General features: G+C 53.7%; 4 protein-coding genes across 4 annotated transcripts; 1 reads left to right on the top strand and 3 right to left on the bottom strand.

The window, feature by feature from the left end:
- Positions 1–1454: 1454 nt before the first annotated feature.
- Positions 1455–2279, bottom strand: SPBR_07742 (uncharacterized protein; the record flags this gene model as incomplete). Its single annotated transcript, XM_040765996.1, has 4 exons — positions 1455–1573; positions 1652–1694; positions 1763–1830; positions 1940–2279. 4 exons carry the CDS (start codon positions 2277–2279, stop codon positions 1455–1457), a joined length of 570 nt encoding a protein of 189 aa, XP_040617041.1.
- A 2588-nt stretch (positions 2280–4867) lies between these two features.
- SPBR_07094 (glycine hydroxymethyltransferase) lies at positions 4868–6475 on the bottom strand (the record flags this gene model as incomplete). The annotated part of the gene is made up of 3 exons (XM_040765348.1): positions 4868–6220; positions 6298–6348; positions 6440–6475. The coding sequence occupies 3 exons, from the start codon at positions 6473–6475 to the stop codon at positions 4868–4870; spliced, it is 1440 nt and encodes a 479-aa protein (XP_040617040.1).
- Positions 6476–7328: 853 nt separating this feature from the next.
- On the top strand, positions 7329–8688 carry SPBR_07282 (26S proteasome regulatory subunit T3; the record flags this gene model as incomplete). Its single annotated transcript, XM_040765536.1, has 2 exons — positions 7329–7528; positions 7620–8688. 2 exons carry the CDS (start codon positions 7329–7331, stop codon positions 8686–8688), a joined length of 1269 nt encoding a protein of 422 aa, XP_040617039.1.
- Positions 8689–9877: 1189 nt separating this feature from the next.
- Positions 9878–11572, bottom strand: SPBR_07031 (uncharacterized protein; the record flags this gene model as incomplete). Its single annotated transcript, XM_040765286.1, has 1 exon — positions 9878–11572. The coding sequence occupies one exon, from the start codon at positions 11570–11572 to the stop codon at positions 9878–9880; it is 1695 nt and encodes a 564-aa protein (XP_040617038.1).
- Between the last annotated feature and the right edge of the window lie 3265 nt (positions 11573–14837).

The raw sequence follows: 14837 nt of genomic DNA, 5'->3' as shown, positions 1-14837 counted from the left end.
AGAAACCAAAAGACGTGCATATGAGAAGCAATACCACAGGCCCAAAACACAGAACTACCTTGAGGATGGCAGAGACGCAGGGGGAACTTGATAGGTGCCCAAGTGGAGCCACCAAATGGTGGTGTTTTCTTTGCAACGACACAGTCTCACCGGGTCCTAAGTACGCAACACTCACTACTGGTCGCCATGTATACAAAACGTAGAAAGGGAAACAAAGGAGGTGATTTATGTGTGATCCTTCAGTCCTGTATTGCTTGGTCAAGGTAATCACGATCGAGATCCTTGGAGCATATTAATGTCAGTGGTCTTGAGCAATCAACAGAGGGAACGGACGATATTCCCTTTTATAGTCGTGATTTTGTGCGTTATGGTCTGCTAAGAAGGTGCTTTCACGAGATGTGCCGCGACTTCTGTATCACATCAACAACTCGTTCGTACTACGGATTAGGTTGGCACGCAATCCGCTTATGACAGATATAGGCAGCACGCTTCGAAGGACTATGGACATATGTAGTGCACTCCACACATTGGTATGACACATATTTGAGGCGGTCTTTACACATAATATCTAGAGGATTGCCAAGTGAGGCAGATAGCATATTCAATTGTTAAAAGCAAACACAGAAACCAGTGTGAGTGGGCAGATATAAATAAGATAGTTACGGCCTGCAGTGATAAAATTATGGGAGTGAGTTGAATAAGAACCGCATAAATACAACCTGCATAAAAGAGAAAACACCATGTATACTCCGTGTCTGTGAAGTTCGCCTGCAATCATCCCGAGCTACTCTCCAGAATCATCCAGACCATGTATTTGCCGTAGCCCCGTCACATACATTAATATTGCGCGCCCGAAAATGATTCCCGAAGCACCAAAGACGAAAGAAGAAATGCCACAACAATACAACAAGGTAGTAATAGACTTGAAAATCAGAAAAAGGCAAAAGTGGGGACTCGGACAGTAAACTGAAAAGGACGAGGGCAAGGAATGGACGCAAGAATAAAATAAAGGGAAAATGCGCCGGGGAATGGTCAAACAGGGAGTCGCTCTCTCAACGCCGTACTAGATAACACGAAAAGTGACCAACCCCCTTCGTTCCCTCCAACTCGGACAGGATCCCTGAAAAATTTCTTCCGCTCACACAGAGTGCCTTCCAGTAGGGTGCAGATGAGGCCACTGCCGCAATAAATATCCGAACTAAGCGCCAGTCGCCAGGCTATGTGATATAAGGGAGTTGAGAGTTGGTGAGATGGAGGCCTACCAGCCAGAAAACAAGAGCTCGAAGGTGATGCTAAATGTCAGGGAGGTAACAATAAATGCAAGAGATGATAGTCAATAACAAGGAAGGAGGAAAAAAACAAGGCTCGCCATGTGGTATTGGTACAGTCGTTGGTAGCGTACTAGCATAAAAAGGGGTCAAAGGTAGTCGTCGTGTAAGTAAACTAAGTGGGGATTACTTCGGGAACATCTGCTCGATTTCCTCGTCACTGAGGAAGATCTCGTGGATTGGCTCTCGCGGCCGGTGGTCCAGAGGAGTGTAGTCGCAGTCGATGTAAGATGGAATGAAGATTTCTAGATGCCCCAGAATCAGTAAATGAACAAGACGGACAGCCATAAATGTCTACATCCCCCGAACAGCCAAAGACTTACCAGGGTTCCACTCGAAGCCTTGACTGGAGGTCAGGTAGGAGATCTATCAACACAAGTCAGCATGCCAACCGGACCTAGTAGTGGTCGTCTCGACCTCGCCGTGCAACTTACCAATCTTTGAGGGCCGTCCGGATCGCCAATGTTGATGACACGTGCTTCCTCTTGTGCAATGGCAGGCCCTAGTTTTAAGTCAGCCATTCTATCCAACACAAATAAGATAACGGTTGCATAAGCATCCTCATGGAGGGTAAATGAGAGAGAGAGAGCAAGAGAGAGTCAGAAACGTACCGAGAAGGCTTGGTCGGCGTACGTGGCTCATCCGCTGGTTTACCTTCTCCTCAATTCGCGTTGGCGGGACAGGTGGAGCGGGTGGCATGACACCCTTGCCCTTCTTGGACTTGTGGATGCGGGTCGGTGTTGCGGAATACACAGAAGATGCTGTCGACGAGGAAGGTGAGGAGGAAGAAGCAGAAGACGAGGGCGTCATGGGTAACGACGAAACAGGAGAGCCAAGTGTGGCATCCATCGATCGTAGATGGTGCTGGTGGCGGGGTTGGTTGTCGCTGCGGAGTTTACGGCGGCTGCTTGTCGCAGAGGACGCGGTGGGGATGTTGATTGAGGACGACATGGTCGTGACAAACAACCGCTTGGATCTCGTAGGTTTGTGTTCAACTTGGTTATAGTTCTGGTCGACTCGGAGAAGATTGTCGAGAAATGTGTAGAGTTCGCTGTACGAGGGCAACTCGGGTGTGCTCGAATCAAGCTAAGTCGGGACTGGTCGGGATGACTGGTTCGTGTTGCGAATGACTGTTCGCTCGATTTGGTGCAATAAGTGTCGGAAACAAAGACCAACGGGGTCATGGAGCGGAGAGGAAGGGTTTCGAGTGGAGGTGGCGACAGAGGGTTCTGAAAAGGCGAGATAGGAAGCCAACGGTAGATCAAGCGTGTAGGTCCCTTAGATAAGGCGCGGAGAAAGCTAAACCGAGTCGAGTAAGAGGAAGAACAGCGATAGAAAGCGAAGGCCAGAGGCAGTGCCCGAACGAGTTAAAGTTGTCCGCACGGTTTTAAAACAAAAAAAGCGACGAAGACTATCGGGGGGAGGAGAACGAGAACGAGGATAGCAAGGGCGACGAAAAGAGGAGATGTGAGAAACAGAATCAAGCAGGGTTGACAAAGCACGAGGCAGAGGGCCGCAAGTGAGGAGTACCGGCGAGCCAGCGAGCCAAAGGGAGCGGCGAAACGAGAGCAACGAATCCGGTAAAACAGCACGACTGTTTCGACGAGGCTTATCCCAGGGAAGGGGGCCACGAGGCGGCTGCAGGCGGAAACAGGGGAGCTAGCTTGTGACAGAGTGTGCACGAGGAACGATGAACAAAAGGACAGAGGGATGAAGGGAAAAAACGAAGTGGCGGGAGAGACGAAAATAAGTATGAAGAGAGAAGAGAAGATGGTCACCCGTTGGAACTGTGGGAACATGTAAGGGAATGAGGCCACCCTCATTCATCGCTCTTTCTACGGTGGTGCCTCCTGCCTCCTGCCTCCTGCCTCCTGCCTCCTGCCTCCTGCCTTGCTCCTGCCTATCCGCACGGCGTCCAAATGCGTATCTGCTTCTCTCCTTCCCTACCTGTCAGATACAACTCCCACACAGTGTACGAAATACAAGGACGGACTCCGTAATCCGCCTGGAAATGCGGTCATGGCTGAGCCTGGCCCCTCTGCCAACTGCCCACCCCACACCCCATCCGTACAATAAAAGTGGGCACATAGGCTACTTAATGAGGCTGCCCACACACGACCCAAACATGATAAAGCCAAGGAGTCGTGCAAGGCGGCCCAGGGCCATCCACACGACAGGTCGTGTGGTTGTTTTCAAGCTGGGCAGCATTGAACAACAGTGACTGCACCGTTTGGCGGTCCCCTTGCATCCTGCCCTTCGCTTTTTGACAGGTAGAGCTTCTATATTTCACTTGACCAGTGTAGTGTGCATACAGCTGTATCTCGGCTTGTCCAATTCGTTGTTACTGGGGGGCGGCCCAGGCGGAGCTGCACCGCTTCGTCCTACGTCCATACGTCTAGACGTGCACCGTTCAATTATGCAGATTGTTCTTTCCTTTTCTTGCCCATGCTCATTCGTCCGAACAAATGAGGGAAGAGCGATGCGACTGGCGAGCATCTGACCCTAGTTGGCGTGAATCACACCGGCAAATCAAATACGCCCCACTCTTCCATCTCCACCCTCCTGGACCGCTTTTACAATCTTGCCAAAAGAGGAAAAGACAAGTGAAAGCTCATGAGATGGCTAGTTGGTCAACGTCTACGTTGTACCGTTCAAAAATGACCTCTTTGAGAAGATTTTTTTTTTTTTTAAAAAAAAAAGAAAAAAGTAAAAACAGAAACTGGTTGATGTTCGTGTCGCATTATCTCGTACGGGTGCAAGGCCGGCAACGGGAAGCTGCGTCCCACGTCATCGTGCCCCTGCATTCTTGTCCAATCGTTCCTTCCCACGGCAGCCTATGGGAGGCTACCAGCACAGCTCAAGCGCCATTCGCAGGTCAGTTCCGTTTATCACACAAAGTGGCAGGCGCTCATCGTCGTTTCAGTTTTCGGCAGTGAGTAGTGGACCCTGGTCGGTGTCTGTCTCCGCTGTTTAGCGAAATCTACACAGTGCATCTGCAGATACGATGCAGGCGGTATGTGTTTCTCCTCGTCTGCCAGTTGTCCGGCGACATCGCTTTAGTCGTAAGTCACATAGTTGAGAACTTTTTGAGAAGAAAGGATACAGAGCGTCACTGTCTTTTTTGTACATCTTGTGCCCCATGATGATAACTAGATGATAACTAGATGATAAAAAATGGTATGGAATAAAAACCAGCAAATGCAAACAACACCACATGCAATGTCCTCGTGGATTTGTTACTTTGTTGAAAGTAGAAGAGGAGGAAGGAGGAAATCAACTTTCGTCGCTGTTGAAAGTCATAAACAAATACGTCGAAGTAAAAAATGCATAGATGGGGAAAGGCCCTCCAATCCCCATGGTCCCTGTCCCAATATCTTTTTTGAAAATCCCATTTTGTTGAAACTCGCCCAAAGTATGAAAACGAAAACCCGCGCTGTTGTTGAAGAGACCGAAAAGTACCAGCAATGGCTTTCTCGTCCCGGATATATCCTTCTCCCCCCACCAACTCGCCCCCCTTATGTGACCGCTGGCAAAAACGCTTAGATGCCAGCATCGACGCGCCAGCCCTCAACGGGCAGGGGGAAGCCGCTCGACCAAGCAGCAATATCCTTCTTGAGAGCGTTAATCTTCTCGACCTCGCCGCTGGCGACCTTGACCTTGAAGTCCTTGAGCTTGTTGGCCTCCTTGGGGAGGGCAGCCTGGACCTCCTTGCAGATCTTGACGGCCTGGTCAATGTAGTTGGCGACGCGCTCGAAATCAGCCGTGCCGAAGCCGCGGCTGGTCATGGCCGGAGTGCCGATGCGGATACCGCAGGGGGTCAGGGCGCTCTTGTCGCCGGGAATGCTGTTCTTGTTGCAGGCAATGTTGATCTGCTCAAGGACGGCCTCAACACGGGCGCCGTCCAGAGAAAATTGGCGCAGGTCCAGCAGGACCATGTGCGAGTCAGTGCCGTCCGACACCAGCTTGTGGCCAAGCTTCTTGAAGGTGACCTCCAGAGCCTTGGCGTTGTCCACAACCTGCTGTTGGTAGGCCTTGAAGTCGGGTGACGCAGCCTGCTTCAGGGCAACGGTCAGAGCTGTGATGGTGTGGTTGTGCGGGCCACCCTGGTGGCCGGGGAACACAGAGAAGTTGATGGGGTTCTCCAGGTCGTAGAGCGTCTGCTTGCCCTTGGCATCGACCGAGCGGACGCCCTTGCGGAAGAAGATCATGGCACCGCGGGGACCACGGAGCGACTTGTGGGTGGTGGTGGTGACGACGTCGGCGTACTCAAAGGGCGAGGGGATAACGCCAGCAGCGATCAGACCCGAGATGTGGGCCATGTCGACAACCAGGTAGGCACCAACGGAGTCGGCAATCTTGCGCATGCGAGCGTAGTCAATCAGGCGGCAGTAGGCCGAGGTGCCGGCAACAAGGATCTTGGGGCGGAACAGCTGGGCATTCTTCTCCAGGGTGTCGTAGTCGATGATGCCCGTCTCAATGTCGACGCGGTACGGCATGGTCTCGAAGTAGGTGGAGACAGCCGAGATCTTCTTTTGGGGGGTCTGGTAGCCGTGGCTCAGATGGCCGCCGTGGGGCAGGTCGAGGCCCATGAGGCGGCCGTGGACGGGCATGAGGGCCTGGTACACCTGCAGGTTGGCAGGGCTGCCACTGAGGCACTGGACGTTGACGCCCCACTTCTCGCTATCAAGGTGGAAGGCCTCAAGAGCACGCTTCTGGCACAACAGCTCCACCTCGTCGATATGTTGGTTGCCACCGTAGTAGCGGGCACCGGGGAGACCCTCGGAGTACTTGTTGGACATGGGCGAGCCAAGGGCATCGAAGACGGCGCGCGAGGTGACGTTCTCCGAGGCGATCAGAATGATGGACTCGCGCTGCCGCTGGATCTCACGCCTCTGCAAGGGGGGGTCAGCAAGTTGGCCGAGACCAACGAACATGCGTACCAGGCGACACGGGGAGGGGCAAAACGTACCATGATCTCAGCGACCTCAGGGTCGGTCTCGAGAAGAGACTTCTCGAGCATCTGTAACCATTGTTAGCATACCAGCGTCAACGCTCAGGTAGCAAGTGGAAGGGTGCCTGGAGCTCTCGTCACGGAGCAATGGCCGACTCACCTCCTTGTGAGACTGCGGGAGGGCGTAGGTAGACATGGCGAAAGGTGACGTGCGTAGAATTGCGAGGGGATATAAAAAAAATGAAGCTGGTGATGCAATAATGCAAATTGGCAATGGAGGGGGACAATGATCTTCGGAGAGCAAAATCTGGGGGTGAAAACGAAGAGAAGACAAAGAGAACGGGGGAGAGCGAGAGAAGGAAACTATGTATGAGCGAAAACCCGGACGGCCAGGAAAAAATTGCGTTGAACTAATAAGAGTCAATGGCTCGCTCATAGGCGCAAGACCAAAAGACGAATGACTGAAAAAAGTTATGGTGGGGGAGCTCAGCGATTTCGGAGTCGGCCCAATCAGCTTGTCGCTCCTGCCACCTCTACCACCCACCGTGACGGTTCCAGGCGCATTAGAAGGTGGAATGGCCAGTGGTCGACGACACGCTAAGAGCGCTATCGCTGATCGGGCCTAGACCTCCATTGGCAGTCTGTAGTGCGAATTTTGCACGTGATTATTGTCACGTGCACTATGGGTCCGACTGGCCGGGGGGAGCTCAGGCTGACAACCTGCCGCGTCGGTTTGCACAGCAGCATCAAAGCGTAAACTTGCGCCAGCCATTTCCACCGACTTCTCCCCTTCCACGCATTTCTCGCCATCAGCACAACACCCACTCCGATCACGACATCATCCGCGACGAACTCAATCTCAATATACCACGAACCGTATTACTTTGTTTGGGCATTTAGCGACTATTCGTCTCCGACTTTCCTGAGATTCAGGACACTCGGCCCTCGCCACTTGCTCACAAAGCAGTGACGCTCGACTTGTTTTCGTCTGCCCTCGCCATACCCGCAATCCTCCTGTCCTTTCATCACCATCCACTTCGTTGACCACCATGGGCGACACCCTGATTGAGGCGCCTCTGGGCAGCCACGCGGCACCGCACAAGAAGACGGCCCCGTCAACATTACCGGGCTTGGGCAACTTCGAAGGCGCGGCCGTCGAGGGCGGCGACGAGTATGGGACGCTGAAGAAGCTGCAGGGACAGCTTGAGTACATCCAGCTGCAGGAGGAATACATCAAGGATGAGCAGAGGTAGGTGCACCGTAACGGAGAAAGCCCGTCCCAGGTCCAGTGGTCGCGAGCACGCCATTTCTAACAATACGATTCCCCTCCGTCGCTGCAGAAGCCTCAAGCGCGAACTTGTCCGCGCACAAGAGGAGATCAAGCGCATCCAGAGCGTGCCGCTTGTCATCGGCCAGTTCATGGAGGCTATCGACCAAAACACTGGCATCGTGCAATCGTCGACCGGCTCCAACTATGTCGTCCGCATCCTGTCCACCCTCGACCGCGAACTGCTCAAGCCCTCCTCGTCTGTCGCGCTACACCGGCACTCGAATGCCCTTGTCGACATCCTGCCACCCGAGGCCGACTCCTCCATCGCCATGCTGGGCTCGGACGAGAAACCCGATGTGACGTACGCCGACGTTGGCGGCCTAGACATGCAGAAGCAGGAGATCCGCGAAGCCGTCGAGCTGCCCCTCACCCACTTTGACCTCTACAAACAGATCGGTATCGATCCGCCGCGCGGTGTGCTTCTGTACGGTCCTCCTGGTACGGGAAAGACCATGCTGGTCAAGGCCGTGGCCAACTCGACCACGGCCAACTTCATCCGTGTTGTCGGCTCCGAGTTTGTTCAGAAGTATCTGGGTGAAGGGCCTCGCATGGTGCGCGATGTCTTCCGCATGGCGCGTGAGAATGCCCCTGCCATCATTTTCATTGACGAAATCGATGCTATTGCCACGAAGCGTTTCGATGCGCAGACCGGTGCCGATCGTGAGGTGCAGCGTATCCTGCTGGAGCTGCTGAACCAGATGGACGGCTTCGACCAGACGGCCAACGTCAAGGTCATCATGGCGACGAACCGTGCCGACACACTGGATCCTGCCCTGCTGCGGCCCGGTCGTCTCGATCGCAAAATCGAGTTCCCCTCGCTGCGCGACCGTCGGGAGCGCCGTCTCATTTTCTCCACAATTGCATCCAAGATGAGCCTGGCACCGGAGGTCGACCTGGACAGCCTGATTGTGCGCAACGATCCCCTGTCGGGTGCGGTCATTGCGGCGATCATGCAGGAGGCGGGCCTGCGGGCAGTACGCAAGAACCGATACAACATTATCCAGGTGGATCTGGAGGACGCCTACTCCAGCCAGGTGAAGACCACGAGCGATGAGAACAAGTTTGATTTCTACAAATAGACGCACTTTTTTTTTCCATGTGGGTGGTTGTGGAACGGGAGAAGCGGCATTCATCGATAATGGGATTCAGGGCGGAGCTTGTCTATCAGGTTTGGAGTATATGGACATATTTTCGCAAGGGCATTGATGTAAAAATCCAAACGAAGCACCCCCTCTTGTACACTATTTTGACTTCCCTCTGTCTCTTTTCACAATGCGAAGCATTTAGCAATACCGTGCTCAAATTATCGTAACATAAGGCCTGAATTATTTATTTCACGGCCGACCCCTGAATATATCTTCTATGAGGCCCGTTTTCTAGCATTGTTATTTTCCATATGATCTGTTCTTTAAGGAAAGACGCGAGACTTAAAATGTGTGATAAGGTATATATAAAATGTCTTTATTTTTTCACTATGTTTAATTTTTTTTCTCTTTTCTAAAAAATGAAAAATGAGAATTAATAAGTATAGAGACCTGCTTTTCTACTAGGCAGGTTAGTAATAAAGGCTCCTAAACAACCAGTCGTAGTTATCGCAGCCGCGTTTCTTCAGACGAAGCTCGTGTATTACGGCGAATTGAAACGACAGAACAGGAGGCGAGACAGGAATGACGGGACCACCTTTCCATAGTTTGGTACGTCGAGAAGCATTTGTTATTTATCGACGTAAAGTTACAAAACGTGAAACCAAACAGGGTATATCCATCTCCTATGTATCCCTTTCCCTATTTGTCCCGTGTAACAGAACAAAAAACCAATCTATATAACACAAAAATGTGGCCCCTTGGTTTCCATTGCTGTTTCCATGTCGCATAAATGCAGACGCTGTAGTGTTTCTAAAAAATGCTCCAAAAAGGCATCAAAAAATCTAAATAGTCATCATCGTAGAGGCGTTCGCGGCAAACATCCCCATCCAATGCATCCCATCTTTCCAAGTCCAGTGTTATCGCCAACACATTAAAATATAGTCCTAATATGAACGGCCATATGAAGGCAAGGTGCTGTTGGGTGGCGAGATGAGGTTTGGGGGATGAAGACATGTCGAAAACAAAAGGTGCGTGAATTGTACAGGACCAACGTGGCCCCCTTCATGTGATACCGGGCCTGCCGATTCAGGGACCGTTGTTGATATGAGAAGTAGAGTTGAATAAAATATTAAAAAGAAGTAGTAAATCGATTGCAGTGAGAGGGCAGAGGCTCCTGGCTCTCTCACTGGTTCAGAGCCACGCCCAACTCCAAAAGGAGACGCACAAAGCGTGCGTGCAGCTCGATAAAGAAGTCAGGCATACCTAGGATCTCAGGAAGTCCACGGGCACGCACCGACGCCGCAGTCGAGCTGCCGAGACCGCCATAGCCTGCAAAACCAGGGCCCATACGGCGCGATAGGCCATTGCCCGCAGCGACGAGGAAGCTACTGCCGCTGTCGTTGGCGACCGACGATGGCTGCGTGGGTGGTGGGGACACATGCGGCGAGCGATCGAAACCGAAAGCTGGATTCGTGTTTGCCAACGGACTGCTGTCGCCCGAGGGTGAAGACGTGGCCGGCGACTCATTGTGCGGCGCAACACGCTCTGCCTCCGCATCGGCCAGGTGCTGGATCCAGGTGGCCAAGTCGTTGAAGGCAGCCGAGACGAAGCCAAAAGCCTTCATAGCCGTGCGCTCGCGGTGTGTGTTGAGCGCGATGAGCGCATACATACGCTTATGGCCGCGGGCGTGCACGTCGGCCACACGGAACACATGGGCAGTCGTGTAGCCGGTCTCCGAGTCGCCGAAGAACAAGGGGCCACCATTAGCAGCTGCTGCAGCTGTAGCCGACGCGCTGGCGGCGCTGTGGGGATTAGAGGTAAAGTAGGATGTGGCCCCGAGCGGCAGAGGGGTTGTAGGCTGCGACGTGGTCGCAAACATACCGCCGCTGGCTGCCATGGCTGATGACGCCGGGCTGCGTGGGAGTGTCTCCAAGGTGAGTGTGCGCAGGCACGAAGCGCGGATGTTGCCAAAGGCTTTGGCCGACACAGGCTCGTGCGTCGACGTGTAGTTCATGTAGTGGGTATGGCTGCTCATTAGGTGAGATGCCGACGATGACGTGCTGGAGCGTGATGTCCCTACGGACGTCATGGTACCCGTACGGCGGTGGTGGTTGCGATGGAGTTGTGATGATTGCCGTTCGTCGCCCTCGGCGTCGGAAGATGTCGACGATGACGCAGAGGATGAGGAAGGATGGAGGAGGCGGGGCGAAGCATCACCTGGTGCGCCGTCATACACGCGCGCGCAAGGGACACGCGTCCGCAGCGTAGGATTACGAGTATCCGTGTTACTGCTGCCAGGCGCACTGGTGCTGCCGCCGCCATTGGGGTTCCTTGTTCCCGTGTTGCTACCAGAGTTGATGCCACCGGGAAGTGTCATGGCGCAGTTGTCACAAGGGATCGCGCGCTTTGTGACCGACTCGTCGTAGGTTTTGCGAAAGTTGCTCGTCGCGGGATCTACGCGTGATTTTTGAGACGGTATTGGCTGGGTCTGCGCCTGTTTCTGCACGTCTTTTGGTGATGCCGAGGAGCGAGGAGAGCGGCGCGAAGCACTTGCTGTCGGGATATCCGCAGGTGACGATGGCCGGTCTTCGCTGTCAGGTAGACTGCGCAGTGACGGCTGGCCAAGGCTCATCTTACGGAGTGCACCGGCAACTGCGACGGTCGCTGCTGTGGCGGCGGCGTGAGGTGTAGATGAGGAGGAAGGCGAGGATGTGATGGAGGATACCGCTGAGGCGACAGCGGACATGATATCGGGTGCGTCATGGTCGTCGCAAGAGCTGCACTTTACGGGCAGGCCCTCTGTGACCATTAGCGGCGTAGGGCCGTGCACCTCGCAAAAGTGCGCGAGACATAGCTGGAAATTTGATATTAGCATCATGGCGACGGTTTTGCGTTTGGTCTCGGAACTGGATGCCCAATGTTGGTGAAGGAAGTGCAAGTCGTGCGCATTTTTGTCATCTTCAGAAGCCTCAGACGAGATGATGGGCAGAATGGGAGACGAGGAGCCAGGGGAGTAAGTGTGGCAAATATACAAGACGACGACCAAAGGTCAAACAATAAGAAGGGGTGTGTTATGAAAAAGAAAGGGGTGAGCGGGAAGGTCTAGAAGAAGGGAAGGAGGTAATAAAACGGGAGGCGAAGGCATGGAGGGAAGAACGCCGCCGGGACGAACGGGAAAAGTAATTACGGTGCCAATAGGAGCAAATAAGCTTTTCTGGTCTCTGGTATTGTCCTTGCCACAACTTTTCGAGGCGGAATCAGATGACCGCATCGAGCAACAAGAGCCACGGAACCGAGGAAACGAAGCCAACCGCAAGACAGAAGAGAGATGCACATGCAGGCCCAGAAATAAGCATGAGGGGTACAAAGGATGAGAAACGAAGGACGGGTACGTGATAAGAGAGGCAAACGAAAGGGGCGTGCAAGTGTTTCTGGTGCAACAACGCCACAAAATTGGGAGTTTCAACTATGAAGAAAGGGCGGAAAAGTATGGTCAACGGATCCTTTCCTTTTCAACAACACAAACGAAGCCCTGATAAGATTGGGTACAAGACATATGATGACCAACCCATGAAGGCAAACGACAAACTAGCTGAGAGAAAGAAGGCGTGCGCAACGCTAGCTCTGGTGGCCGAGCCCGTCGAAACCAAAGCCTGGGCAGGACCATGTGGGACAACGTGGTGTATTGCGAGGAAGTGTCTCGGCGTCATGAATCGTGGGACGTGGGGGGGGGGGGGGGGGAGGGATACAAAGTGGGATGAAAAAAGGGGAACCTGGGTGAGGGGGAGAGGGGCGAATGTGAGATGTCTGCTGGAGATTCTCGAAATGAACCTGAGGGTGGGGGTCAAGCCGAATCGCCAAGCTGGAAGGACGGATGTGTTTGTTGTGCACCGTTGGGTGTGCGCAGAGAGCCAAACAAGAGCAAACGACATCACAAAAGAAAACTAGGCAAACAAAGCGAGAAGAGCGAGAGCCGGCGACGGATACAGATGTGACGAATGACGGAGTCACAGTGTTGGTCTCAGTTGCGTATCACCCTGCTTGCGATTATGGTTGTATCACCGGGAGACGGGTGTGAACGAGAGATGCGAGCTCTGCTGGCTGCTCGCCCGTGCTGTTGTGGCTTGCACTCTGCCGTTTGTCCATTCGTATTGTCGCTGCTTATTTGGGGGCGCTGTTGGGCAGTTCGGCTCTCGCTCGCTCGGTGTGCCTATTTCGCGTGTCGCTCAGTGGCGCGATGTGTGTCATGGGGCACCGTGCGTGCTTGCTCCAGTTTGCTGTGTGTTGCCGTTGGACGAACGAGACGTGCAGAGAGTGCATGCGGCGCAGATGCAAGGTGCATGTTGGTGTGCTGTGTATGTGCGAGTTGGTTGGCAGTTTGGACATTTGCGTGTGAGTGATTGTGGGTTGGTGGATGCATGTGCGAGTGTCATGGGTGACTTTTTCGGACGAGGCGGTGAGCCAGGCGAGAGAACAGCAAACGAGAGCCCCAGACGGCGAGCGGATGAGATATGGCGGAGGCCGTAGTAAACGATGATTCCGTGTCGCGATGGGCGACTGTCGTGGGGGTGGACTCAGAGGCCGGTTTGGTCTTTGTGTACGCAGGCAAACAGGACAAAGGAACGAACCAGCACGTGTCTGGACTGAGGCGCCAACCAGGAGCCGTCAAAAGATACGAAGTACAGCGAAACGCAAGGGGATAGAAAAGAGAGTGCCAGGTGTACGGGTGTGCGACTCAAAAGGAAAAAAAAGGAGAGAAAACGTGGGCAAAGGATACAGAGAACCAAGGGTGATATAGTAGAGCAAAGTGACAACGAAACAACAGAACGAGAACAAAGCATAAAAAGATAGACGAGGAAGGGCAACACGAGGGCATCTTGGTCCAAAAGCGAGCGGGAGGTGAAGATGCGCGTGGGATGCATGCTGCAAGTCAACTTACAATCGACGTCATGGCTGGCCGAGACGCCCACTGGTGGCTATCTTATCGGCTGCAGCCCACGATGATCGTGCAGGTCGGTCAGGCCGGGGGGCGTTTTGTCGCTGAATCTGGTGCTGTGGTGGCGGCCGTTGAAGAAAACGTGGAAAACAAAGGAGAGATGAGGGCGTCGAGATCGTGGGGGTTTCGAGCGATGATCAGAATTGGGTGGGAAGGGATAGAGGGCAACGCTGCAACGAAAACGAGCGATTGGCGAGGAAGGAGCAACAGGCAGGGAGGCGTACGACGTAGAAGTAGTTTAATTCATGTCCATAGAGGAAGGATCGTGTTGCTTGAGATATTTGATCAGACGAGGAAGGAACGAATGTCCGGCCTCGGTCTCGTCGGCGAATGCCACCCAGGCCTTTTCCTTATACCAACCGGTCCGGGATGTTTCTTTGTCGTAAATATGGCCAGTGTACGAATGTACTCCGTATTGCATACACACTCGCTCGTGTCGTATTAGTGCGCGGTGGTTGTGCTGCAGGCTGGTTGGGGTCGCGGTGTGGTGGTGGGCAGCAGCGTGTGATTGCTTTCTGATTTGGCTCAGAGGACTCCGGCCAACGGGGAAGCGACAGGCGAGAATCGGAATGGCGCCAGGGGTGCTGCTGCGACGGAAGGAGGTGGGCGAGGAGGAAAGCGAAAGCGAGGCAGCATGTCCGACGTCGAAGGGAGGCGTGGGAGCGGCGTTATGTATGTCGAAGGAAGGAGGAAAAGGGACGAACAGGACAAAGAAGAGCGTGCAGGGCAAAGTGGAAGGAGCGGTCGGGAGGTCAAGGCTCGACGGTGTCTCGTATGTCTTGCGGTCGCACGGAGGGGCAAAAACGGCAGGAGGACGAAAAACAGAAGTAGAAGAAGGCGGTCGCAGCCAGTCGGGACAGGAAAAGAAGAATACGAAAGAAGGAAAGAACGACCCGGGGAAAAGACAGTGGCTCCTTCCGTGGCGCCGAGCGACGCAAGGAAACCAAGGTCAAGAGCAGCAACGAACCAAGGCCGCGGATGGAAGCAGGAGCGTCCCGGCGTAAGGAGGTGTGCGCATGTGCTGGGGTGTGGCAGCTCTAATGCCTCGGTGGAGAGCGTGTGGGATGGATGGGAATATCCAAAACACGGAAAGAAGGCAAGGGAGGGGACGAGCTGGCGAGACACGAGATGAAAATGCCAGACGGTG

This window comes from Sporothrix brasiliensis (genome assembly GCF_000820605.1).
Source record: "Sporothrix brasiliensis 5110 chromosome Unknown Cont20, whole genome shotgun sequence".
Lineage (NCBI taxonomy): Eukaryota > Fungi > Ascomycota > Sordariomycetes > Ophiostomatales > Ophiostomataceae > Sporothrix > Sporothrix brasiliensis.
Note: the sequence above shows the minus strand (reverse complement) of the source record. Positions and strands in the feature narration are given on the sequence as shown.